Consider the following 27,935-nt stretch of genomic DNA (forward strand, 5'->3'; position numbering starts at 1 on the left):
ATCCACTGGAGAGCACTGAAGCAAAGAGATGCGTCCCTTCAGTCTATTTGTCGTTAGCTCGCTTGCTTTTTTCTCCAGCAGGATAAACAGAAGGAAAAGACATGCGTGGCAGTATACGAACGATATCTTTATTTTTCTTTTAGTTTGCTTTGTATGTGTTCTTTTAGTTTGCTTTTGAACAGAAAGAAGTCTTTCGCGTTCTTGACAACACCTTAACTGCTTCTCAATTAGTGGTAGATGGGAGCACACAACAAAGTTTTTATTACGTGATTTTTCATCACTGTCATTCCGTGCCCGGTGAACAAACGTGAACACGTTCAACCTGGTGCGTTACTACTCGACGAACCTTGTACGTGTGGTGTAGTATAGGGAAGGGAAGACTAGGGAAGGGAGATTTCTTGAGGGAAAGCTAGACCAGCCAGCCACCCAGCCTTAGTTGTCCACACTACAAAAGCGCGTCTGAAGATACTTTGGAAGATGAAGTTGGGAGGTATCTTGATTTCTGGAACTTACTTTCTTTCGCTTCTCTTTAATGACCGACATTAAAGAGAACTGAGAAGCACAACCATTGTTCTCGAAACGGAATTTCTGGTTGGCAAGGGGACATTTTAACAGATACACAAACGAGCCGAGGTGGGTTCCATCTATGGACAAAGACAACACAGCCTCCAAGTGCCTGAAGGACAAAGTCAACACGGAGACCACGGATAGCAATTGAGAGGACAATTGAAATTCATTCCCTGCGTATACCAATCCCATCGTGCACAACCATGGGTATCAACAGAAACAAGTGCCACAAACAGAGAAACGCCACAAATGGAAGCATACTCGGAAACTATAGAGTGATGAAACCTTCAAAACAACGACTGGTTGTAGCGATAAATGTAGAGTCTACAGTCCTTGCTAGCAAGTATAACGGAGTTGTCGTGCGTGAGGGCTACGTCGTAGCACTGTGCGTGCTTCACGTGGCTTTCGAAGGCGCTCACGAGATGACCATCTTGCGTAAACACAGTGATGTGGAAGTAGTGGTGATTGTCCGATACGACCAGATGACCATTTTTGTTGATGCACACAGCTATGGGATAGTTAGTTACCCCAGCTCCACCAATGAGCCGGAGGAGTGCACCTTCGTAGGAGAACACCTTCACACAATGAGCGCCATTGTCAGAGATAAAAATTTCCTCCTTGTCATTTGCTGCGACGCCGTTCGGGAACTCGAGGTGCTCGGAACAGCTGAACTGACGCAAGATGTTCCCCCAAAGGTCGAAGATGATAACGCGCATCACTTTGCATTCAACGACGATGATTCGTCGCTTGCTGTCGACAGTGACTGCACGCGGATGTTCCAAGACTGATGAACCAAACTTTCGGAGGAAGTGTCCGTACTGGTTGAAAACTTGAACCTGATGCGTTGGAGCTCGTTCGGTCACTATAATGTGGCCGAAAGCGCGAACGACAAAAACACGGTTTGGATATTGCAATTGGCCGTCTCTCCTGCCGCACTCTCCGAAGCGTAATTTGAATCTGCAGCCTCTGTCGAATACTTGTATACGATGGCGGTTGGTGTCTGCTATGATGATGTCACCTTGAGCGTTAACAGCCACTCCAGACGGTTCCGTGAACTGACCCTCCATGACGCCGAACTCTCCGAACTTGCTGTGGTAGAAAATCTTCTGGCGCTTTATTGGGGACTTGTTTTGCAGGACGTCACCCAAGGCATATGAACTGCGCAGCAGGCTAACGCTGGGCTCCGAAAGGTGAGGCACGTAGGGAAATATTGGGTTCGGTACTGTGGACCATTTTTCGGCATAAGGCAAGAGACTCGTAGAACACGGGTCATTGCTAGTAGAGCAACTTGCACCACTGCAGTAGGTGCGCTCACGCATTAACGATGGGCTCGATGATGCGTTGTTGCTCGTTCCAAGAGTTGTTTGTGAATATCTGTTGGAATAACTGTCGGTGGTAGGGGCCTTGAGATCGGGTCGTGAGAACGCTCCACGCAGCACGACTTCGGAGCGCTGCTGGGTACACGCCAAGGAATTTTGGATGCTGACTTGCAAGGCGGTGAAGTTTGGCACGAACACCAGGTCCATGCCCTGCAAGTGTGTCTCCGGATTGAAGGTCATTATTTCCTGGAAATCTGTATCCAGCAGTTCTTGAAATGCTAGTAATTCCTTGTTTGTAGATGAGAAGGTTGCTAGCCTTTCGGCAGTGACGCAAACTTTGATGATCCTGCATAAGCTCTCCTGCACTTTCTTGCCCAGGCGCTCCATGAACAGACGTTTTTTATTGTAGGTGTTTTGCAGGTCTATCAGAATTTCTTGCTTGATCTGTCCCAGTGTCGTCTCGTTCCAGGATTCGAAGGAGCTGCAAATATCAGCCTGAGCTTCGCGGTACTGGATGTGTAACCGGCTCAAAGTCTTTTCTATGCCCATTACAGAGCTCAGGAGGTTGTCGGTCTTCTTTTTAGTGCTGCTGATGACGAATGAGAGATCTTCGTTGAGCTTTTGTCTCACGTCCACAAGTGCCATGAGGGTGTGCGTGTCAATGGGGTGTTCAAACGCTGCGCACTCCCGGCAAACAGAAATGTTGCAGGTCCTGCAGATGAACTGAACAGTCTCATTTTTGTGGCGAAAACAACGTGTCGCTTGGTCATTTTTTCTAAGGTTGTTTGGATAGATCTGTATCTCACCCAATGTGAGAACCCGGTGGGACTGAAGCCAATGCATGAACTGGTGTGCCATTACACAATTGAAACATATATAGTGGACGCAATCAAGGCAGCGTGCAACTGCAGGAACAGCTGTGTGTTTGCAAGCTGTGCACGTGAGAGAGGAACGGTCGAGCACCAAGGTCTTGAGGATGATCGATGTGGCATAGTGTGAGAAAAGTCCGGCAATGCCTTCGGCTGGTAAGGTAGTCTCCTGTAAACACTGAGGGCACTTCAACTTGTCGGTTGTTGTTTGTTGTCTTTCGAGGCACGATTTGCAGAAGGTGTGCAGACAGTTGAGTACCTGCGAATCAGATGTTATATTCTGAGTTTATAGCTCGTTGAGCTACAAAGCATCGCACGAAACAACATCGAAGTGCCCGTTCCGTTCAGTGATGACGACGGCATGAGACAAGAGCGCCTATAAGGGCCCGAAATTTGCCGAATTCGTCGCCGAAACAACAACGTACGCTGCTCTGCTCACTGTGCATTGTCTTCAAGACAGCATGGTTTACTACGTTGTCGATTTAGTTGCTACATCCTCGAACTGAACCCCACTTATATAGTATAGTAGTATAATATGAAAGCAACCTTAGGAAATACGGAGGTGTCCTGGCAGCTGCCGCACTTGGAGCTGATGGTTGTACTCTGATTGAGGCTGCTCTGGACGGAACGCGACGTTCCAGGACAGACAGAGAAAGGACTCAAGTCACCGGGCAACCTACTCCCTGCTGAGTCACCCTGGAAAGGCAATAGATAGTATTTAGTTTACCACGTACGCATATATCATAGGTATAGGGTTTCGTGTCATAGGGTTAAATTTGTAGCTATACGGATTTATCTGAAAAACTCCCGCTTTTGCGGGTTCGAGTGGGTAGCCGAGGGCTCGGCAAGAAAAGCCATTCCCTGATGTATGATTGGTTTCCTTTTGTGTCGGGATTGGGACTCACATCGCGGGTTACCAATCTCCGCAACAAGGAAGGGTGACTTTTACCCAATGAGTGTTTCACTTAACAGTACCCGAACCATCAGTCTGATACTAAATGTAGACGACGAGGAGGAGGGCACGAGATATTTGTCTATCGTGCTTTCCCTCCCTCTCAAACTGGACTATGACATAGGGGTAGCTAGTTGTTGGAACTTACGCACTAACATGGCACGTCATTGTCTGCAAGTTCTAACGCGTAACACTAGGCATTGCAAGCCAGCTTCTCATTCTTTAATGATGGTCATTTAATGAAGGATTCTTTAATGAGGTTCTAACTTGTAACTTGTGTTATAAATAAACGGAATTCCCAATACAAAATAAACGCCCTCCCGAATAAGCGAAGAGAACCTGGAACTCTCATCACAGGTCTTGGATATTTGCGATTTGTGCAAGGTTTGCATTGGGGCTGATACTCAGCAGTTATGGTCCTTCGCTCAAAGTTGAGCCTCCCCCGTAAACACTACTACTGGTTGTTTATCGAAGAGTATAGTATCTATAGGGACGTTTGGTCTTGCTTCAGTGTCCAGCCCGACAACCATTGACCATTTCTTGCAGAAGAAAAAAATAGGAGGGAACAATCAACATCTAGTGTCGACATTGTAGTGTTGTCTTTATCTTAGCAGGGAACAGTTTCCGAAAGTAAATAGGATGAACACCGGAATATTCATCTTCAACACCTTCCTCGAGTTTTAGAATCCTCCCGCACAATGTTAGACGTAAATAAACTGTCGACATCTGTTTCATCATACCTAGACCAGCTCGGAAAACACCTGCGTTCCCGAATTCTCGCGACCACTATAAATAGATAGTCTAGTGGTTCACAGCCTTTCTTGCTCCAACACCCCTTTGGGCGTTCATCGAAGTGTTATCTCCCATTTTGACTCAAAAGCAATGCACGCATAAAAGTTTTTTAACGTACTAGATAGGCCTTCCAGAACAGTGCGCACCCAAGGAGTCATCATTTCATGACATACTGTCAAGGCGTTCCTGGAGAGGGCAATGTCCTATGAATGATGTACTAGAGTTTCTCGGGAAGCACCAAACTACACCAGTTTTTCCTCGTGTCCATCTATGCACCGCCTTCATCGCTATGTCAACTCCTTGATGTAGAAAGAAGTGGGTGTAGAGAAGGAGCAAATATTTCGACTGTTCTACTGGGTCACTAGAAGAGCCGTCTGTTCGAAATATCGGCTCCTGACCTGAGGGTGTTTTCTGAACTCCCAGTTACAAATTTACAGAAGGAAAACAGAGCGCCGCAGTGACAGTGCGTCAAAAATTAAGCCTCAGGTCAGGAGTAATTATTTCGACCGTTCAACTGGGTCACTTGAAGAACCGCCTGTTCGAAATATCGGCTCCTGACCTAGGGATTCATTCTGAACTCCCAGTTACAAGTTTACAGAAGAAAAACAGGGCGACACAGTGACAGCTAGTGCGTCAAAAATTAAGCCTCAGGTCAGGAGTAAATATTTCGACCGTTCTACTGGGTCACTGGATGAGCCAGCCGTCTGTTCGAAATATCGGCTCCTGACCTGAGGATTCCTTCTGAACTCCCAGTTACAAGTTTACAGAAGCAAAACAGAGCGACGCAGTGACAGTGCGTCTAAAATTAAGCCTGAGGTCAGGAGTAAATATTTCGACTGTCCTACTGGGTCACTAGAAGAACCGTCTGTTCGAAATATCGACTCTTGACATGGGGATTCCTTCTGAACTCCCAGTTACAAGTTAACAGAAGCAAAACTGAGCGACGCAGTGACAGTGGCTCAGAAATGACCCTGAGGTCAGGAGTAAATATTTCGACTGTTCTACTGGATCACTAGAAGAACCATCTGTTCGAAATATCTGCTCCTGACCTGAGGATTCCTTCTGAACTTCCAGTTACAAGTTTACAGAAGGAAAGCAGAGCGACGCAGTGACAATGCGTCAAAAATGACGCCTCAGGTCAGGAGCAGATGTCTCGACAGTTCTACTGGGTCACTAGAAGGATCGTCTGTTCGAAATATCGGCTCCTGACATGGGGATTCCTTCTGAACTCCCAGTTACAAGTTTACAGAAGCAAAACAGAGCGACGCAGTGACAGTGCGTCAAAAATTAAGCCTGAGGTCAGGAGTAAATATTTCGACTGTCCTACTGGGTCACTAGAAGAACCGTCTGTTCGAAATATCGGCTCCTGACCTGAGGATTCCTTCTGAACTCCCAGTTACAAGTTTACAGAAGGAAAGCAGAGCGACGCAGTGACAATGCGTCAAAAATGAAGCCTCAGGTCAGGAGCAGATGTCTCGACAGTTCTACTGGGTCACTAGAAGGATCGTCTGTTCGAAATATCGGCTCCTGACATGGGGATTCCTTCTGAACTCCCAGTTACAAGTTTACAGAAGCAAAACAGAGCGACGCAGTGACAGTGCGTCAAAAATTAAGCCTGAGGTCAGGAGTAGATATTTCGACTGTCCTACTGGGTCACTAGAAGAACAGTCTGTTCGAAATATCGGCTCCTGACCTGAGGATTCCTTCTGAACTCCCAGTTACAAGTTTACAGAAGGAAAGCAGAGCGACGCAGTGACAATGCGTCAAAAATGAAGCCTCAGGTCAGGAGCAGACGTCTCGACAGTTCTACTGGGTCACTAGAAGAACCGTCTGTTAGAAATATCGGCTCCTGACCTGAGGATTCCTTCTGAACTCCCAGTTACAAGTTTACAGAAGGAAAGCAGAGCGACGCAGTGACAATGCGTCAAAAATGAAGCCTCAGGTCAGGAGCAGATGTCTCGACAGTTCTACTGGGTCAGTAGAAGGATCGTCTGTTCGAAATATCGGCTCCTGACATGGGGATTCCTTCTGAACTCCCAGTTACAAGTTTACAGAAGCAAAACAGAGCGACGCAGTGACAGTGCGTCTAAAATTAAGCCTGAGGTCAGGAGTAAATATTTCGACTGTCCTACTGGGTCACTAGAAGAACCGTCTGTTCGAAATATCGACTCTTGACATGAGGATTCCTTCTGAACTCCCAGTTACAAGTTAACAGAAGCAAAACTGAGCGACGCAGTGACAGTGGCTCAGAAATGACCCTGAGGTCAGGAGTAAATATTTCGACTGTTCTACTGGATCACTAGAAGAACCATCTGTTCGAAATATCTGCTCCTGACCTGAGGATTCCTTCTGAACTCCCAGTTACAAATTTACAGAAGGAAAGCAGAGCGACGCAGTGACAATGCGTCAAAAATGAAGCCTCAGGTCAGGAGCAGATGTCTCGACAGTTCTACTGGGTCACTAGAAGGATCGTCTGTTCGAAATATCGGCTCCTGACATGGGGATTCCTTCTGAACTCCCAGTTACAAGTTTACAGAAGCAAAACAGAGCGACGCAGTGACAGTGCGTCAAAAATTAAGCCTGAGGTCAGGAGTAAATATTTCGACTGTCCTACTGGGTCACTAGAAGAACCGTCTGTTCGAAATATCGGCTCCTGACCTGAGGATTCCTTCTGAACTCCCAGTTACAAGTTTACAGAAGGAAAGCAGAGCGACGCAGTGACAATGCGTCAAAAATGAAGCCTCAGGTCAGGAGCAGATGTCTCGACAGTTCTACTGGGTCACTAGAAGGATCGTCTGTTCGAAATATCGGCTCCTGACATGGGGATTCCTTCTGAACTCCCAGTTACAAGTTTACAGAAGCAAAACAGAGCGACGCAGTGACAGTGCGTCAAAAATTAAGCCTGAGGTCAGGAGTAAATATTTCGACTGTCCTACTGGGTCACTAGAAGAACCGTCTGTTCGAAATATCGGCTCCTGACCTGAGGATTCCTTCTGAACTCCCAGTTACAAGTTTACAGAAGGAAAGCAGAGCGACGCAGTGACAATGCGTCAAAAATGAAGCCTGAGGTCAGGAGCAGATGTCTCGACTGTCCTACTGGGTCACTAGAAGAACCGTCTGTTCGAAATATCGGCTCCTGACCTGAGGATTCCTTCTGAACTCCCAGTTACAAGTTTACAGAAGCAAAACAGAGCGACGCAGTGACAGTGCGTCTAAAATTAAGCCTGAGGTCAGGAGTAAATATTTCGACTGTCCTACTGGGTCACTAGAAGAACCGTCTGTTCGAAATATCGACTCTTGACATGAGGATTCCTTCTGAACTCCCAGTTACAAGTTAACAGAAGCAAAACTGAGCGACGCAGTGACAGTGGCTCAGAAATGACCCTGAGGTCAGGAGTAAATATTTCGACTGTTCTACTGGATCACTAGAAGAACCATCTGTTCGAAATATCTGCTCCTGACCTGAGGATTCCTTCTGAACTCCCAGTTACAAATTTACAGAAGGAAAGCAGAGCGACGCAGTGACAATGCGTCAAAAATGAAGCCTCAGGTCAGGAGCAGATGTCTCGACAGTTCTACTGGGTCACTAGAAGGATCGTCTGTTCGAAATATCGGCTCCTGACATGGGGATTCCTTCTGAACTCCCAGTTACAAGTTTACAGAAGCAAAACAGAGCGACGCAGTGACAGTGCGTCAAAAATTAAGCCTGAGGTCAGGAGTAAATATTTCGACTGTCCTACTGGGTCACTAGAAGAACCGTCTGTTCGAAATATCGGCTCCTGACCTGAGGATTCCTTCTGAACTCCCAGTTACAAGTTTACAGAAGGAAAGCAGAGCGACGCAGTGACAATGCGTCAAAAATGAAGCCTCAGGTCAGGAGCAGATGTCTCGACAGTTCTACTGGGTCACTAGAAGGATCGTCTGTTCGAAATATCGGCTCCTGACATGGGGATTCCTTCTGAACTCCCAGTTACAAGTTTACAGAAGCAAAACAGAGCGACGCAGTGACAGTGCGTCAAAAATTAAGCCTGAGGTCAGGAGTAAATATTTCGACTGTCCTACTGGGTCACTAGAAGAACCGTCTGTTCGAAATATCGGCTCCTGACCTGAGGATTCCTTCAGAACTCCCAGTTACAAGTTTACAGAAGCAAAACAAAGCGACGCAGTGACAGTGCGTCAAAAATGAAGCCTGAGGTCAGGAGTAAATATTTCGACTGTTCTACTGGGTCACTGGATGAGCCAGCCGTCTGTTCGAAATATCGGCTGCTGACCTGAGGATTCCTTCTGAACTCCCAGTTACAAGTTTACAGAAGCAAAACAAAGCGACGCAGTGACAGTGCGTCAAAAATGAAGCCTGAGGTCAGGAGTAAATATTTCGACTGTTCTACTGGGTCACTAGAAGAACCGTCTGTTCGAAATATCGGCTCCTGACATGGGGATTCCTTCTGAACTCCCAGTTACAAGTTAACAGAAGCAAAACTGAGCGACGCAGTGACAGTGCGTCAAAAATTAAGCCTGAGGTCAGGAGTAAATATTTCGACTGTCCTACTGGGTCACTAGAAGAACCGTCTGTTCGAAATATCGGCTCCTGACCTGAGGATTCCTTCTGAACTCCCAGTTACAAGTTTACAGAAGGAAAGCAGAGCGACGCAGTGACAATGCGTCAAAAATGAAGCCTCAGGTCAGGAGCAGATGTCTCGACAGTTCTACTGGGTCACTAGAAGGATCGTCTGTTCGAAATATCGGCTCCTGACATGGGGATTCCTTCTGAACTCCCAGTTACAAGTTTACAGAAGCAAAACAGAGCGACGCAGTGACAGTGCGTCAAAAATTAAGCCTGAGGTCAGGAGTAAATATTTCGACTGTCCTACTGGGTCACTAGAAGAACTGTCTGTTCGAAATATCGGCTCCTGACCTGAGGATTCCTTCAGAACTCCCAGTTACAAGTTTACAGAAGGAAAGCAGAGCGACGCAGTGACAATGCGTCAAAAATGAAGCCTCAGGTCAGGAGCAGATGTCTCGACAGTTCTACTGGGTCACTAGAAGGATCGTCTGTTCGAAATATCGGCTCCTGACATGGGGATTCCTTCTGAACTCCCAGTTACAAGTTTACAGAAGCAAAACAGAGCGACGCAGTGACAGTGCGTCAAAAATTAAGCCTGAGGTCAGGAGTAAATATTTCGACTGTCCTACTGGGTCACTAGAAGAACCGTCTGTTCGAAATATCGGCTCCTGACCTGAGGATTCCTTCTGAACTCCCAGTTACAAGTTTACAGAAGGAAAGCAGAGCGACGCAGTGACAATGCGTCAAAAATGAAGCCTGAGGTCAGGAGCAGATGTCTCGACTGTCCTACTGGGTCACTAGAAGAACCGTCTGTTCGAAATATCGGCTCCTGACCTGAGGATTCCTTCTGAACTCCCAGTTACAAGTTTACAGAAGCAAAACAGAGCGACGCAGTGACAGTGCGTCTAAAATTAAGCCTGAGGTCAGGAGTAAATATTTCGACTGTCCTACTGGGTCACTAGAAGAACCGTCTGTTCGAAATATCGACTCTTGACATGAGGATTCCTTCTGAACTCCCAGTTACAAGTTAACAGAAGCAAAACTGAGCGACGCAGTGACAGTGGCTCAGAAATGACCCTGAGGTCAGGAGTAAATATTTCGACTGTTCTACTGGATCACTAGAAGAACCATCTGTTCGAAATATCTGCTCCTGACCTGAGGATTCCTTCTGAACTCCCAGTTACAAATTTACAGAAGGAAAGCAGAGCGACGCAGTGACAATGCGTCAAAAATGAAGCCTCAGGTCAGGAGCAGATGTCTCGACAGTTCTACTGGGTCACTAGAAGGATCGTCTGTTCGAAATATCGGCTCCTGACATGGGGATTCCTTCTGAACTCCCAGTTACAAGTTTACAGAAGCAAAACAGAGCGACGCAGTGACAGTGCGTCAAAAATTAAGCCTGAGGTCAGGAGTAAATATTTCGACTGTCCTACTGGGTCACTAGAAGAACCGTCTGTTCGAAATATCGGCTCCTGACCTGAGGATTCCTTCTGAACTCCCAGTTACAAGTTTACAGAAGGAAAGCAGAGCGACGCAGTGACAATGCGTCAAAAATGAAGCCTCAGGTCAGGAGCAGATGTCTCGACAGTTCTACTGGGTCACTAGAAGGATCGTCTGTTCGAAATATCGGCTCCTGACATGGGGATTCCTTCTGAACTCCCAGTTACAAGTTTACAGAAGCAAAACAGAGCGACGCAGTGACAGTGCGTCAAAAATTAAGCCTGAGGTCAGGAGTAAATATTTCGACTGTCCTACTGGGTCACTAGAAGAACCGTCTGTTCGAAATATCGGCTCCTGACCTGAGGATTCCTTCAGAACTCCCAGTTACAAGTTTACAGAAGCAAAACAAAGCGACGCAGTGACAGTGCGTCAAAAATGAAGCCTGAGGTCAGGAGTAAATATTTCGACTGTTCTACTGGGTCACTGGATGAGCCAGCCGTCTGTTCGAAATATCGGCTGCTGACCTGAGGATTCCTTCTGAACTCCCAGTTACAAGTTTACAGAAGCAAAACAAAGCGACGCAGTGACAGTGCGTCAAAAATGAAGCCTGAGGTCAGGAGTAAATATTTCGACTGTTCTACTGGGTCACTAGAAGAACCGTCTGTTCGAAATATCGGCTCCTGACATGGGGATTCCTTCTGAACTCCCAGTTACAAGTTAACAGAAGCAAAACTGAGCGACACAGTGACAGTGCGTCAAAAATTAAGCCTGAGGTCAGGAGTAAATATTTCGACTGTCCTACTGGGTCACTAGAAGAACCGTCTGTTCGAAATATCGGCTCCTGACCTGAGGATTCCTTCTGAACTCCCAGTTACAAGTTTACAGAAGGAAAGCAGAGCGACGCAGTGACAATGCGTCAAAAATGAAGCCTCAGGTCAGGAGCAGATGTCTCGACAGTTCTACTGGGTCACTAGAAGGATCGTCTGTTCGAAATATCGGCTCCTGACATGGGGATTCCTTCTGAACTCCCAGTTACAAGTTTACAGAAGCAAAACAGAGCGACGCAGTGACAGTGCGTCAAAAATTAAGCCTGAGGTCAGGAGTAAATATTTCGACTGTCCTACTGGGTCACTAGAAGAACTGTCTGTTCGAAATATCGGCTCCTGACCTGAGGATTCCTTCAGAACTCCCAGTTACAAGTTTACAGAAGGAAAGCAGAGCGACGCAGTGACAATGCGTCAGAAATGAAGCCTCAGGTCAGGAGCAGATGTCTCGACAGTTCTACTGGGTCACTAGAAGGATCGTCTGTTCAAAATGTCGGCTCCTGACATGGGGATTCCTTCAGAACTCCCAGTTACAAGTTTACAGAAGCAAAACAAAGCGACGCAGTGACAGTGCGTCAAAAATGAAGCCTGAGGTCAGGAGTAAATATTTCGACTGTTCTACTGGGTCACTAGAAGAAACGTCTGTTGAAAATGTCGGCTCCTGAACTGAGGTTCCGTTCGGAACTTCTGGTTGGTGGTGGTGGTGGTGGTGGTGGTGGTGAAAACCGGCTTGCCGTTGTTGGCCTCACGTACGTGCGGGCTGCGTCACTAGAAGAACCGTCTGTTCGAAATATCGGCTCCTGACCTGACCCCAGATACAAGGTTGCCGAAGAAAGACCGAGCGATCCGGTGGCAGTGGAATCAGCATGAAGCCTCAGGTCAGGAGCAGATATTTCTACTGTTTACTGGGTCACTAAACGAAGCCTAGTTCGTCAAAAATGCAGCTTCAGGTCAGGAGCTGATATTTCTTCTGTTCTACTGGGTCACTAGATGAGACGTCAGTTCGAAATATCAGCTCTTGACCTGAGGATTCCTTCTGAACTCCTAGTTACAAGTTTACAGAAGGAAAACAGAGCCACGCAGTGACAGTGCGTCAAAAATGAAGCCTCAGGTAAGGAGTAAATATTTCGACTGTTCAAATGGGTCACTAGCAGAACCGTCTGTTCGAAATATCGGCTCCTGACGTGGGGATTTCTTCTGAACTCCCAGTTACAGTTTAGATAAGGAAAACAGAGTGACGCAGTGACAGTGCGTCAAAAATGAAGCCTCAGGTCAGGAGTAAATATTTAGACTGTTCTACTGGGCCACTAGATGAGCCGTCTGTTCGAAATATCAGCTCTTGACCTGAGGATTCCTTCTGAACTCAGAGTTACAAGTTTACAGAAGGAAAACAGAGCGACGCGGTGACACTGCGTCAAAAATGAAGCCTCAGGTCACTAGCAGAACTGTCTGTTCGAAATATCGGCTCCTGACATGGGGATTCCTTCTGAAGTCCCAGTTACAAGTTTACATAAGGAAAACAGAGCGACGCAGGGACAATGCGTCAAAAATGAAGCCTCAGGTCAGAAGCAGATATCTCGACAGTTCTACTGGGTCACTAGAAGAATCGTCTGTTCAAAATGTCGGCTCCTGAACTGAGGTTCCGTTCGGAACTTCAGGTTGGTGGTCGTGGTGGTGGCGAAAACCGGCTTGCTGTTGTTGGCCTCACGTACGTGGGCTGCGTCACTAGAAGAACCGTCTGTTCGAAATATCGGCTCCTGACCTGACCCCAGATACAAGGTTGCCGAAGGAAGACCGACTGATCCGGTGACAGTGTAATCAGCATGAAGCCTCAGGTCAGGAGCAGATATATTTCTACTGTTTACTGGATCACTAAACGAAGCCTATAGTTCGTCAAAATTTCTGTTCTACTGGGTCACTAGAAGAACCGTCTGCTCGAAATATCGACTCTTGACCTGATCCAAACCCAGATACAAGTTTGCCGAAGGAAAACCGAGCGATCCGGTGACAGCGTAATCAGCATGAACCCTCAGGACAGGAGCTGGTATTTCGACTGTTCTACTGGGGAATTAGAAGAAACGTCTGTTCGAAATATCGGCTCCTGACCTGAGGATTCCTTCTGAACTCCCAGTTACAAGTTTACAGAATCAAAACAAAGCGTCGCAGTGACAATGCGTCAAAAATGAAGCCTCAGGTCAGGAGCAGATATCTCGACAGTTCTACTGGGTCACTAGAAGAAACGTCTGTTGAAAATGTCGGCTCCTGAACTGAGGTTCCGTTCGGGACTTCTGGTTGGTGGTGGTGGTGGTGGTGAAAACCGGCTTGCCGTTGTTGGCCTCACGTACGTGCGGGCTGCGTCACTAGAAGAACCGTCTGTTCGAAATATCGGCTCCTGACCTGACCCCAGATACAAGGTTGCCGAAGAAAGACCGAGCGATCCGGTGGCAGTGGAATCAGCATGAAGCCTCAGGTCAGGAGCAGATATTTCTACTGTTTACTGGGTCGCTAAACGAAGCCTAGTTCGTCAAAAATGCAGCTTCAGGTCAGGAGCTGATATTTCTTCTGTTCTACTGGGTCACTAGATGAGACGTCTGTTCGAAATATCAGCTCTTGACCTGAGGATTCCTTCTGAACTCCGAGTTACAAGTTTACAGAAGGAAAACAGAGCGACGCAGTGACAGTGCGTCAAAAATGAAGCCTCAGGTCAGAAGCAGATATCTCGACAGTTCTACTGGGTCACTAGAAGAATCGTCTGTTCAAAATGTCGGCTCCTGAACTGAGGTTCCGTTCGGAACTTCAGGTTGGTGGTCGTGGTGGTGGCGAAAACCGGCTTGCTGTTGTTGGCCTCACGTACGTGGGCTGCGTCACTATAAGAACCGTCTGTTCGAAATATCGGCTCCTGACCTGACCCCAGATACAAGGTTGCCGAAGGAAGACCGACTGATCCGGTGACAGTGTAATCAGCATGAAGCCTCAGGTCAGGAGCAGATATTTCTACTGTTTACTGGGTCACTAAACGAAGCCTATAGTTCGTCAAAATTGCAGCTTCAGGTCAGAAGCTGATATTTCTGTTCTACTGGGTCACTAGAAGAACCGTCTGTTCGAAATATCGACTCTTGACCTGATCCAAACCCAGATACAAGTTTGCCGAAGGAAAACCGAGCGATCCGGTGACAGCGTAATCAGCATGAACCCTCAGGACAGGAGCTGGTATTTCTACTGTTCTACTGTGGAATTAGAAGAAACGTCTGTTCGAAGTATCGGCTCTTGACCTTAGGATTCCTTCTGAACTCCGAGATACAAGTTTACAGAAGGAAGACAAAGCGACGCAGTGACAGTGTGTTAAAAATGAAGCCTCAGGTCAGGAGCAGATATTTTGAGTGTTCCACTGAGTCACTAAAAGAACCGTCTGTTCGAAATATCGGCTCCTGACCCCACCCAAACCCAGATATAAGTCAGCCGAAGGAAAACCGAGCGTTCCGGTGATAGTGTAATCAGCTTGAGGCCTCAGGTCAGGAGCTGATATTTCTACTGTTTACTGGGTCACTAGAAGAACCGTCTGTTCGAAATATCGGCTCCTGTCCGGAGGATTCCTTCTGAACTCTGAATTACAAGTTTACAGAAGGAAGACAAAGCAATCCGGTGATTGTTTGAAGAATGAAGCCCGAGGTCAGGAGCCAATATTTCGACTCCTCTACTGGGTCACTAGAAGAACCGTCTGTTCGAAATATTTGGCTCCTGACTGAGTTTTCCTTCTGAACCGCGAGTTTACAGAAAGAAGACAGAGACCCAAGCCTAAATTGCAAGTTTGCCGAAGGAAGACAGAACGATCCGGTGACAGTCTAATCAGCGCGAAGCCTCAGGTCAGAAGCAGATATTTCGACTGTTCTACTGGGTCACCACAAGTCTGTTCGAAATATATGCTCCTGATCTGACACAAACCCAGGTACAAGTTTGCCGAACGAACACCTAGCGATCCGGTGAGAGAGTAATCAGCGTGACGCCTCAGGTCAGGAGCAGATATTTCGAGTGTTCTACTGGCTCACTAGAAGAACAGTCTTTTCGAGATATCGGCTCATGACCTGAGGATTCCTTCTGAACTCCTAGTTACAAGTTTACAGAAGGAAAACAGAGCGACGCAGTGACAGTGCATCAAAATGAAGCCTCAGGTCAGGAGTAAATATTTCGACCGTTCCACTGGGTCACTAGAAGAACCGTCTGTTCGAAATATCGCCTCCTGACCTGAGGATTCCTTCTGAACTCCCAGTTACAAGTTTACAGAAGAAAGGCAGAGTGACGCAGTGAGAGTGAGTCAAGAATCAGGGCCTCAGGTGAGGAGCGGAATCTTGACTGTTCTACTGGCCATTAGAAGAACAGTCTGTTCGAGTTATCGGGTCCTGAGCTGACCCAAACCCAGATACAAGTTTTCCGAAGGAAAACGGAGCGATCCGGTGATAGTGTAATCAGCATAATGCCTCAGGTCAGAAGCCTCATAAGCCTCAGTCAGGACTGTTCTACGGGGCCACTAGAAGAACAGTCTGTTCGAAATATCGGCCGCTGATCTGAGGTTTCGTTCTGATCTCCGGGATACAAGGTTATAGAAGGAAGACCGAGCGATCCGGTGTTCAGACTAATGCCTCCGGTCAGGAACCGATATTTCGACAGTTCTACTGGGTCACTAGCAGAACTGTGTGGTCGAAATATCGGCTGGTGACCTTAGGCTTCGTTCTGAACTTCTGGACACAAGTTCGTTGCTGAAAGCCTTGGCTTATGGACAGGAATGTACCTAACCTAAGTGACTAACTCGTTCACAAATGCGTATGATGCTTTGAGCAGCTATGCTAATCTGCTAAGAGGCTTCCAATAAATAAAAATGCTGCTGGACTTACGGTTGCTTGTGAAGGGAAGTAAGAAACCATGCTGCTGTTGTTGAACATGACGAAAGGAAGGGAGGAAGGAAAGCGTCACAGACAGGAACAGTACTACAGAGTGCACGGTGGAATACAGCTCTAGAGTAAACGTTTGACCTCAACTGACTAACGAACAATTACGTCCGCGTGCGCGAGGGAACGTTTGCACATGACGCTGTGTTCGTCCTTTTTGGTTCATGCCTTATTTTGACCAACTGCACCCAGTGCAGCTTAAATTCGGGTCTCTGAGCAGAGAATGTTACCAGTTGCACGCCATTATTCGCGCTTCGATTTGGTTGTTTCACCCAACTGCTTGCTCCGCAAGCTAGAAGGTATCGAACTGTCGATGTCTCTAAACTACTGGAAGTAATCGTGGGAGGCAGTCCGCACTTCATTTTGGGAAAATGCGAAGTAGCATGCGTTTTCTTCGCTGTCACGTAGATAGTTTTTCAGACGAAAGAAGGGAGACACTGAAAAGGTTCGAATCCTACAGCTGGCTAACCTTTTCAGTAACTTACTTCCTACAATATTCTTCATTCATTATTCATTATTCTTAGGCTTATGTGTTATGTTGTCCTTTCTTCTGTGTTCCAGCCTCAGAACATCAACTTCCATCGTACAGAATTTGTCCTACGAAGTAATGCTTTCCATATTAGTTGTCAGGTGCTGGTGAAAGAACTGATCTTAGCTATGGCCCATATTGATAGCTGTTGAACCCTTGTAGAAGTTTCAAGTACAACGGAAAGGCAAATAAGGACGTGGCTGTTGTCCATAACAGTAATTGTCTCTTTGTTGCTAGGAATAACTCTTTTGCTCCCTATTAGCGCCCCGAAGCAACTGTGACCATGAGCGGCGTCCAGGTGTGGACAGGTGGAGAGAGGACAGCAGGAAGGAGTGGGGATTGTCGCAGTAACAGAGACAGAAGGATCTGAGTTCCATCTGGTACAATGTATCACCAATGTTGCAATCCCAGCTAGGACAAAATCTAGTGCTAGAAATTCCTGCTGGAAATACTGTATACTGTACTCTCCGTCACATAAATGGCGAAACGCACTTTACACTCTAAATCGTTTTACACCTTAAAGGGTGTAAATCAAAATGTTCATGGCGCACACCTTTTAAGGTGTATTTTAACACCCTCATGGCAATTGGGGTGTAAAGGGTGTAACGCCGAATAAAACTGCTGGGTTTGTGGCAATATGCTGTGGTAACTGTGTATTCACAATTACCAGCATATTGCGTATAATCACATTGAGGTCCATATATGTATGCACATCAAGGTGATTAAATATGTGTGCAAACATGCACAGCCGACATTCAGACAATCATGTATGGCATGGCAGCTGTGCATGGCAATGAAGCATGGCAGGTGTACATAGCTTTTCGTGAAATTGTAGACCTTCTCATGAGCAAGCACCTTCCCCATATGCATGTTCATTACTTAGAACGTTGCATTTATTCGTTTCTTCAAGGCTTTGCAATGCTGTACCCACAAATACCTAACCCCTGTAAAATGCATTACGTTGTTCATTATCCGCGACTCATCGGGATGTTTGGTCCTCTCCTATCTGTATGGTTGTACGCGTTTCGAAGGGAAACACTAGCATTTTAAAGATGTTGCTAGAAAAACTCGACATTTTAAAACATAACCCTTGCATTAGCAAGAAGACATCAATTTTATCAAATGTATGTGTGGTTGCAGCCCTTCATCAGAAATGCCACATCTACTGATGGTTCCAAGGAGATAATACTTCAACATGCCCCAGAAGCAATTCAGAGTTTTATTCATGACCGTGATATTCACGCAGAATGTATACTCTATGTGAAAAGTGCAGTTGATAATGATAACACATTTGCTGTTGGCTGTGTTGTTGCCAAAGAATATTCCGAGGAGGACTTACCCGTGTTATTACAGGCATATATGTTATTAACTCTGATACCATCTTTCTTATACAAACATTAACTACAGTTGAGTATGATGAGCACTATCAAGTATTTGTTCTGTCTCGCAATGAGGAGCAACGTGTTTTAAGAAATTTAGGCACTATCTCAACAGATCTAAATCTGTAGATGGTAGACGTGCTGTAAATCCAGGCCATGCACTTTTGTAATGTAACTTCCTGTTCCCTGTTGTTGTATATATTTACTTTTGTTCATGTGAACGAAAATAAACATACTCCCTTTCTACACCCAGGCGACACACTTATCACCATATTTCACCTGGGGGCGTAGTACACCATTGTTACACCCTCAGGAACTTCCAAAACAAAGTTGTAGGGTGTGAAACGGGTGTGATCTTTGTTAATACACCTATTTTACACCTTTAAAGGTGTGAAACGATTTAGAGTGTACTTGATGAGAATCTATTTTGCGTAGCATCCAACATCGCAAATCAGCATCAACAATCCAAATCATAATCCAAAGGTCGGCGCACGTGGCAGAGTTCCGCTCGTTGACAACCTAGCCAGTGGAGACACCACGAAGACTGAACGCCCATATTTATGCAAAGCATGCAGCATGTTCTAATGTGATTCTGTACAAAGCAATAAAAGTATCTGAACTCCGAACGTGAATAAAGGAACCAGTTTGTGTGCCTCGTATAGTGTCATCCAAATCACAAATACAAAATGCAGAATAGTATCACATGACAAAGCGTGTCTGCGTGCTTAGGACGAGAGCCGCCGATATTTCGAACCGAGATTGCTCTTCTTTCGTTGGCATGGTCTTTAAAGGGAAAGGGTTAGGGTTATGGCAGGTCGACAGCTCGGTGGGTGGGAAAAACCCATCCTCCGTCTTTTCCCCATTCTTTCGTAGAAGACAAAAAGATTTTGAGACATACAATTGCAAATCGGTGAGACCTAGAGAGTTGGAAAGAGAGGGTTAGTTAGAAAAATATGGAGGCCTCTTAAATCGGGATGACTTACCGTAACTGACATGATTTAATCGTTCCACGTAATGGCCTGCACGAGCACCTTGTATACCGAAAGCGCGGGAGGAGGGGGGGGGGTTATGTTGAGATAGACTTGCCGCTGCAGGACACGTACTAGTGGGCATCGTCACGGCTATAGCCAAAAAGGAAAAACGAAGATGAAGGGGTGAATGAAACAGAAAGTCACTCTTTTGAAACAGAAGAAGAACACCCCTCTCTTCTGAAGTAACAACAACAACTTTATTACGGGATGATGGCTTGGGAGTTTCGTCGCCGGGGTGAAGTACAATCCGAATGAGGCCATTATTATTCATGATGTCCAGTGCTCATTGGAGCCACGCAGTATAGTTGCGCCTCCTTCATGCTCACAACGTATTGCATTTCAATTATCACTTATTGCATCCCTACTCCACACCTATTGAATTATGAGGAGATGACACCCCATTTAGTGGCACAAAGGACGTCATAGTGATTAGACCCAGGAGAGAGTGTCCCATAAAAGCTGAGGAAGTTGTGAGGCAATGTATGGCAGTCTCTCGTTATGAGTGGTACATTGCTCGAATATTATAGCTAAGTCATATAAATGGCGTCGCATCCACTTATCGCGTCGAACCCTCTCCCACCAGGCCATGTAAAGAAATCAACTGGAGAGTACTGAAGCAAAGAAGATGCGTGTCAGCAAGAAATCTGTTACCTTACTTGTGCGCCCCTTCAGTCACGAGTTTGTCTTAGGTTGCTTGCTTTTTAACCATTCAAAAGCTACTTTGCTTTGGTGATAATTTTAACTATTCCTTTCAGCGGGATAAACAGAAGGAAAAGGTATACGAATGATCCCTTTTTCTTTATTTTCGCGCTCTTGACAACACCTTTACTGCCTCTGAATTAGTGGTGGATGGGAGCACATAACCATGTTTTTATTACATGATTTTTCATCACTGTCATTGTGTATCCGGTGAACAACCATGAACCCGTTGAACCAAAGGAGTTACTAGTCAACGAACCATGTACGTGTGGCGTGTGGAACCTGAAGCTAGCCCAGCCAGTCTTTATTACCGTTTATCCATAAGCGTAAGCACTAACTGCAAGAAAGCTGAAAAGTAGTTGTCCACACTACAAAAGCGCCTATGAAGATGGAAGATATCTTGAATTCAAGAATGTTTCAAAATACGAATTTTCTTTTTCTTTCGCTGCACTTTGATGGCCGACACTCAACAGAACTGAGAAGCACAATAATTGTTTTCGAAACTGAATTTCTGGTTAACAAGGGGACAATTATTTAACAGATAAGCAAACGAGCCGAGGCGGATTCCATCTATGGACAAACACAACACGGAGACCACGGAGAGCAATTGAGAGGGCAATTCAAATTTATTCATTTATTCCCTGCGTATACCAATCCCAAACGTGCACAACCGAGGGTGTATCAACAGAAATGAGTGCCACAAACAGAGAAATGCCACAAATACAAGCATCGTCGGAAACCTTTAGAGTGATGAAACCTTCAGAACAATGAGTGGTCATAGCGATAAATGTAGAGTTCACAGCAGTGGCGTATCTAGAGCTAGGTGCGCCCATGGCAACATGGTTAACACGATGTCCTTGGGGATGCGTTTTCGTGTGGTCCGCACTAGGTTTCACACTACAACCTCTCTAATAGCGGGTGCTTTAGATCATTTATGAATGTGCCAGGTTGAGTGCCCGACCTGGCACATTCACTCCCGACCACATAATGGCGCCCCTGTTCACCTGGCGCCCATGGCACCTGTCCACACCTGCCACACCCTAGATACGCCACTGGTTCACAGTCCTTGCTAGCGAGTATAACGGAGTTGTCGTGGGTGAGGGAAACGTCGTAGCACTGTGCGTGCTTCACGTGGCTTTCGAAGGCGCTCACGAGATGACCATCTTGCGTAAACACAGTGATGTGGAAATAGTGGTGATTGTCCGATACGACCAGATGACCATTTTTGTTGATGCACACAGCTATGGGATAGTTGGTTACCCCAGCTCCACCAATGAGCCGGAGGAGTGCACCTTCGTAGGAGAACACCTTCACACAATGAGCTCCATTGTCGGAGATAAAAATTTCCTCCTTGTCATTCGCTGCGACGCCGTTGGGGAACTCGAGGTGCTCGGAACAGCTGAACTGACGCAAGATGTTCCCCCAAAGGTCGAAGATGATAACGCGCACCACTTTGCATTCAACGACGATGATTCGTCGTTTGCTGTCGACAGTGACTGCACGCGGATGCTCCAAGACTGAGGAACCAGACTTTCGGAGGAAGTGTCCGTACTGGTTGAAAACTTGAACCTGGTGCCTTGGAGATCGTTCGGTCACTATAATGTGGCCGAAAGTGCGAACGACAAAAACGCGGTTCGGATAATGCAATTGGCCGTCTCTCCTGCCGCACTCTCCGAAGCGTAATTTGAATCTACAGCCTCTGTCGAATACCTGGATACGATGGCGGTTGGTGTCTGCTATGATGATGTCGCCTTGAGCGTTAACAGCCACTCCAGACGGTTCCGTGAACTGACCCTCCATGACGCCGAACTCTCCGAACTTGCTGTGGTAGAAAATTTTATGGCGCTTTATTGGGGACTTGTTTTGCAGGACGTTACCAAGGCGTATCAACTGCGCAGCAGACTAACACTGGGCTCCGAAAGGTGAGGCACGTAGGGAAATATTGGGTTTGGTACTGTGGACCATTTTTCTGCATAAGAACACGGGTCATTGCTAGTACCGCAACTTGCACCACTGCAGTTGGTGCGCTCACGCATTAACGATGTGCTCGATGATGCGTTGTTCGTTCCAAGAGGAGTTTGTGAATATCTGCTGGAAGAACTGTCGATGGTAGGGGCCTTGATATCGGGTTGTGAGAACGGTTCACGCAGCCCGACTTCGGAGCGCTCCTGGGTACGCGACAAGGAATTTCGGATGCTCATTTGCAAGGCGGTGACGTTTGGCACGAACACCTGGTCCATGCTCTGCAAGTATGTCTCGGGGTTGAAGGTCATTATTTCCTGGAAATCTGTACCCAGCAGTTGTTGAAATGCTAGTAATTCGTTGTTTGTAGAGGAGAAGATTGCTAGCCTTTCGGCAGTGACGCAAACTTTGATGATCTTGCATAAGCTCTCTTGCACTTTCTTTCCCAGGCGCTCCATGAACAGAAGTTTTTTATTGTAGGTGTTTTGCAGGTCTATTAGAATTTCTTGCATGCTCTGTTACAGTGTCGTCTCGTTCCAGGATTCGAAGGAGCTGCAAATATCAGCCTGAGCCTCGCGGTACTGGATGTATAACAGGCTCAAAGTTGTTTCTATGCTGGTCGCAGAGCTCAGGAGGTTGTTGGCCTTCTTTTTAGTGCTGCTGATGACGAATGAGAGATCTTCGTTGAGCTTGTGTCTCACATCGACAAGAGCCATGAGGTCGTGCATGTCCATAGGGTGTTCAAGCGCTGCGCACTCGTGGCAAACAGAAATGTCGCAGGTCCTGCAGATGAACTGAATAGACTCATTTTTGTGGCGAAAACAACGTGTCGCTTGGTAATTTTTGTAAGGTTGTTTGGATAGATCTGTATCTCACCAATGTGAGAACCCGGTGGGTTTGAAGTCAATGCATGAATTGGTGTGCCATTACACAATTGAAACATATGTAGTGGATGCAATCAAGGCAGCGTGCAACTGCAGGAACAGCTGTGTGTTTGCAAGCAGTGCATGTGAGACATGAACGATCGAGCACCAAGGTCTTGAGGATGATTGATGTGGCATAGTTTGAGAAGAGTCCGGCAATGCCTTCGGCTGGTAATGTTGTCTCCTGTAAACACATAGGGCAATTCAACGTGTCGGTGCTTGTCTGTTGTCTTTCCAGGCACAATTTGCAGAAGGTGTGTAGACAGTTGAGTACCTGCGAATCACATGTTATATTTTGAACCTTTGGTCCGTTGAGCCACAAAGCATCGCACGAAACAACATCGAAGTGCCCGTTCCGTTCCATGACGCCGACGGCATGTGACAAGAGCGCCTAACCCTTATGAAAATGGATTTTTTCTTTCTGCAGACTTCTTGTGGACTTCTTGTTTCCTGTCTTGACAGTGTGTTGACTTTAACTTCTTGTTGATCAAGTCAACAGGAATTGCTATTGACATCATTTTTACAATCTCTTGAACTACGTTATGTGTACCTTCTGTGGACAAGGTATATAGATGTCGCTGTTGAGAGTTTGTGGACTTTCTATGCGCCTATGTAGCAAGTGCTTATTTCAATCGTTTTTTTTTTTTTTTACATAGATGAATTCCGTATTATTAATTACTGCATTATCGGACAGTAATGTTCACAGAGGTCGACCTCAAAAGGGCACCGAGCATCCCATAGGGAGGGGGAGGGGTATATGTATATAGAGGCATACTGCTCTATTCATTGGGAGACAAGCTGGGTAATATCAGCAATTTCTGGGTGTGTTGTGAAAAACCATGTGGGGTGTACACAACTCCTGGGAGGTGGAGAGGTCCGTGTTATCGGCTCTCTAAACAAAACGGTATTTGGGTCTGACCTTATACTTAAATGTAGCAGCTTGAACGCAACTTTGCCACCTTTTAACTACATATCAAAAACACAAAATACATTTTCGATGTCTTTGAAAAGACGGTTCCTCGTATTACTTTACTTCAGTTCACTACACAATATATTTCCAACTTATACGACCACATGAGGATCATGCGCATGCGACAGGTTTGCTGCACATTTTGATTCTGCGCCTCAGTGCCTCGCCCTCGCCTCATCACGAAGGAGCCATCGCCATTAGCATCATCGGAATGTCGTTGGGACGGTTGCAACATGTTTCAATTGTCTCAGGCTTTCAGCGTTCGCTCGTCAATTACAGAACAAAGAAGGATATGATTTGCGTCGTAAGAGGTAAGCTGTGTGATAGAAGTGTGTGATCAAGCATCACTTGTATTCATACCATGACTGTTGTGCTGTAGGGTTTTGTATGTTTCGAGCGGCGGCAGCAGTTTTCCGTCCCGTCAGGTAAGTGTACAAGTATCAGTTCGTGGCCGGTGTTGATTGTGAACCAAATTTGTTGTTGCTATGACCATTCTACTCGGTTTTACTCACTTGTGTTTGAACATTACTAATTTGCGATTGAACGCCCTATTCAGACACATTTCTCTCCAGCGCTTCAGAGACATCGCTTTCGCCGAAATTCAGTGAATTTTGAAGTCCACCGTTATCGTGGGTCACCAGAAGAACTCAGACCGCAACCCGTCATTGACTGTCTATTGTGCCACGCGACATTGTGTGGCATAAAGCATGTGTACGTGTGGAATACTTCGCTACTGTGTGCGCGGGATGTTTTGTATGATTGTGTCGACACTGGATACCACTTTTAAGGTATGTATTTTCGGAATAAAATAGATACATATATAGTTTTGCAGTACTTCATTTCGTGTGCCAGTTGCGATTGAGTGAACAATAGAACGGAGAAATTCAACTTCGCTCAAGTCACAGAAAGTCCACAAAAAGTCTTCACATCATTCGGGGATGGCGTTAATCTTGCTTCAGTAAATCATGTATCTTCCTCGATTAAGAAGAATATACCGAGTGCCTCACGTAACGGTCGCCGAGCCTTTTAAAAAAGAACGAAGGTAGTTTCGTGGGTGACGCCGACTCATTGATAGCTGAGTCACAACAAAGTCAACAGAGAAATTGAGATCACGTATAACAAGACTTACACATGAAGGTCACATGAAATTTGTGTAAAGTATATGGAGAGTCTACAGAAAGACCTGTTACCTTCCTGTGTAATTGTCAACAAGACTTAAAGTTCCATAAGTCAACATAAAATCAATATCTCAGGTAAACACAAGGCTAATAGAAAATCTACTGAATCTCTGTGCTCTCTGTTGACTAAGTTCTGTAGAATGGAAACAAATGGTCAACAGCCATTTTTGTAAGGGAATAATACTTCCCCGCAGCATAAATATCAAAAGCGTTTACGGGCCCGAAATTTGTCGAATTCGTCGCCGACACAACGTGCGCTGCTATGCTCACTGTGCGTTATCTTCGAGACTGCATGGTTTACTACGCAGTCGAATTAGTCGCTAGCTCCTCGAACTCATCCCCACTACCATGGTTAGTATAATATGACAGCAACCTTTGGAAATATGGAGACGTCCTGGCAGCTGCCGCACTTGGAGCTGATGGTAGTATTCGCATTGAGGCTGCTCTGGACGGAACGCGACGTTCCAGGACAGACCGAGAGAGGAGTCAAGCCACCAGGCAACCGACTCTCTGCTGCGTCACCCTGGAAAGGCGACGTAGTATTTAGTTTTATGAGGTATGCATATATCACAGGTAGGGTTTTGGGTCATAGAATTAAATTTGAAGCAATACGGATTTATCTGAAAAACTTCCCGCTTTTGCGGGTTCGACTGAGTGTCCGAGAGATCGACAAGAAAAGAGATTCCCGGATTTATGGTTGGGGGTGTTAATTTCCGTTTGTGTCGGGATTGGGACTAACACCGCGTGTTACGAGCCCCCGCAACAAGGGAGGGTGACTTTTAACCAATGAGTACGTGTCTAACTTAACAATACGCGAAGTATCCTTCTCGTACTAAACATCGAGATCTGTGGATATGTAGTGAGCATGTAGTGAGTCTACTCGACATTAGGATATTTTGAGGCCATTTTGAACATTTCCCAGAGCTACTTGAAACGAAAAGTCCCTAAGGCTTTTCTTTCCCCTTTTCTGTCAATCGTGCTTTCCCTCCTTCTCAAATTGGACAATATGACACAGGGGTAGCTAGTTGTTGAAACTTACGCACTAACATGGCGCGTCATTGTCCGCAATTTCTAACGCGTAACAGTAAGAGTTTTTGCAAGGCCGCTTCTCATTCTTTAATGGTGGTCATTTAATGAAGGTTCTTTAATGAGGTTAACTCAGTTGCAACTTGTACAAAATAAACGAAATTCCCAATACAAAATAAACGCCCTCCCGAATGTGCAAAGAAATATACCCCGAAAACCCGGAACCCTCATCATAGCCGGATCTTTGCGATTCGTGCAAGGTTTTCATTGGGGCTGATCGTCCACAGTAATGACACAGCGCTCACAGTTGACCCCCCTTATAAATACTATGCTCTTCGGTAAACAACCAGAGCTCTGGTTGTTTATCGAAGAGCATTGTATCTAAAGGGGCGTCTGGTCTTGCTTCGATGTCCAGGCCGCCTACCATTGACCATTTCTTGCGGTAGAAGGAAAAAATCATAGGAGGAAACCATCAACATCCAGTGTCAGCATTAGTGTTGTCGTTATATTAGCAGGGAACAGTTTTCGAAAGTAAATAGGATGAATTCTGAAATATTCATCTTCAACGCCTTCCTCGACTTTTCCAATCCTCCCGCACAATGATAGATGTAAATAAACTATCGGCATCTCTTTCGCCTGCGTTCCCGAGTTCTCGCGACCACTCTGGATAGATAGTCCAGTGGCTCACAGCCTTTCTTGCTCCATGCACCCCTTTTGGCGTTCATCGAAGTGTTATCTCCGATTTTGAATCCAAACCCAGTAAACCACCGATGTCCCACGGACGTCCTGAAAAGATCCCGAAGTCCTGATCCGCGAAAAATGTCCCAATGATGTAAATAAGACGTCATTCGAAACGTCCTAGCGTTGTCTAGCCAGGATGTATTTTAATGATATCGCTAGGACTTCGAAATGGCGTCCCAATCGGATGTTGATTTAGAAGTAGAATACAAACATACTTTCGATGCTCATTATATTTTTGTATCCTTATGATAACGTTCAACAGCGTGCAGCAAGAAACTAAAACAGTGACACTAATTTTTATCCGTGTTACCGAAGTGGCAACACACAAAAATTATTCATCTGAATTTACAAAGAAACTCCCGACATGGTCCGAGCTTAGCAGATGTACCACAGTATCTAGCTTCTGTTTCCTTTTATTGTAGTGCTAATAAAGGTAGTTAGGAAGGCCGAGAAGACCTCGATATCTCTTGCAATATCTCCATGTAGAACGGAACACACACAACTACATCTCCAGATGTGTTTCCCTGCCGGAACGAGAAGACATAACATCATTGAATTGTCGCCACAATTCCAACGAGATCCAAAGACAAATCAGACAGTCAATTCGTTCATTATGTAGCCGTCAGGTACAAGTTCCTCACTGACAGAATCAGGGTTTTTGAAGAGAACCTATACCTTGGCGACATCATGTTCCACTATGTTGTGTGGCGAAGACCGTACCCACGGAATAAAGAAGCAATTCAATGAATTGGCTTATTGGATATAAATGCTAAACGCTGATTTCCACTTGATTTAATGTAATCCAACATGTTTTGTACACACTGCACCAGTTCAAAGAATGCGAAACCAATTGAAGGAATTGGCCGAGAGTATCAATAAAACAACAACTTTATTTCTAAGGTTAATAATGAGGAGTTTCGTCGCTAGTGTGGATACCCGAGCCCACTGGCATAAAATGCGATGAAATGTGCCCCTTCACGATAAGGATCGAAGTCCTGACGTGTCTAAAAAGACCAAAAAAGCTCTCATCACAGAGTGTTGATGGGCTGGATTTCACCAGAGGCCAAGCAATTTTCATAGAGATAGAAAGGGTGAAATTCCAACTGACTAAGGATCTGAGAGAGCGCGGTTCGGGAAGGTTGGTAGCATGGACAAATAAGAAGAATGTGCCCAGGTCCCCTACGGCACCGTAGTGACATCATCGGTCAGAATAGATCAGATATGCAT

General features: G+C 45.9%; 1 protein-coding gene, 1 long non-coding RNA gene and 2 pseudogenes across 2 annotated transcripts; 1 reads left to right on the top strand and 3 right to left on the bottom strand.

Moving 5' to 3' along the window:
• Nucleotides 1-167: 167 nt before the first annotated feature.
• Nucleotides 168-16,339, bottom strand: LOC135397176 (B-box type zinc finger protein ncl-1-like). Its single transcript, XM_064628569.1, has 3 exons — nt 16,217-16,339; nt 3,302-3,451; nt 168-3,014 (listed from the first exon to the last, which is right to left on the bottom strand). Exons 1-3 carry the CDS (start codon nt 16,262-16,264, stop codon nt 855-857), a joined length of 2,358 nt encoding a protein of 785 aa, XP_064484639.1. The 5' UTR covers nt 16,265-16,339; the 3' UTR covers nt 168-854.
• Nucleotides 16,340-18,983: 2,644 nt separating this feature from the next.
• LOC135373975 (B-box type zinc finger protein ncl-1-like) lies at nt 18,984-22,382 on the bottom strand (annotated as a pseudogene).
• Nucleotides 22,383-22,388: 6 nt separating this feature from the next.
• On the bottom strand, nt 22,389-23,157 carry LOC135374750 (brain tumor protein-like; annotated as a pseudogene).
• An 828-nt stretch (nt 23,158-23,985) lies between these two features.
• Nucleotides 23,986-24,586, top strand: LOC135397181 (uncharacterized). Its single transcript, XR_010423606.1, has 2 exons — nt 23,986-24,074; nt 24,143-24,586. It is a non-coding gene; the product is annotated as an uncharacterized LOC135397181 (long non-coding RNA).
• The last annotated feature ends 3,349 nt before the right edge of the window (nt 24,587-27,935 follow it).

This window comes from Ornithodoros turicata, chromosome 1, assembly GCF_037126465.1.
Source record: "Ornithodoros turicata isolate Travis chromosome 1, ASM3712646v1, whole genome shotgun sequence".
Classification (NCBI taxonomy): Eukaryota; Metazoa; Arthropoda; class Arachnida; order Ixodida; family Argasidae; genus Ornithodoros; species Ornithodoros turicata.

What these genes read in the sequence shown, in the direction of transcription:
- LOC135397176 (XM_064628569.1), bottom strand. Translation starts at nt 16,264, where the DNA reads ATGTTCAACAACAGCAGCATGGTTTCTTACTTCCCTTCACAAGCAACC. An exon ending in ACTTCCCTTCACAAGCAACC is followed by an intron (nt 3,452 to 16,216) that starts GTAAGTCCAGCA and finishes TTGCCTTTCCAG; the next exon opens with GGTGACTCAGCAGGGAGTAG. An exon ending in ACACCTCCGTATTTCCTAAG is followed by an intron (nt 3,015 to 3,301) that starts GTTGCTTTCATA and finishes TCTGATTCGCAG; the next exon opens with GTACTCAACTGTCTGCACAC.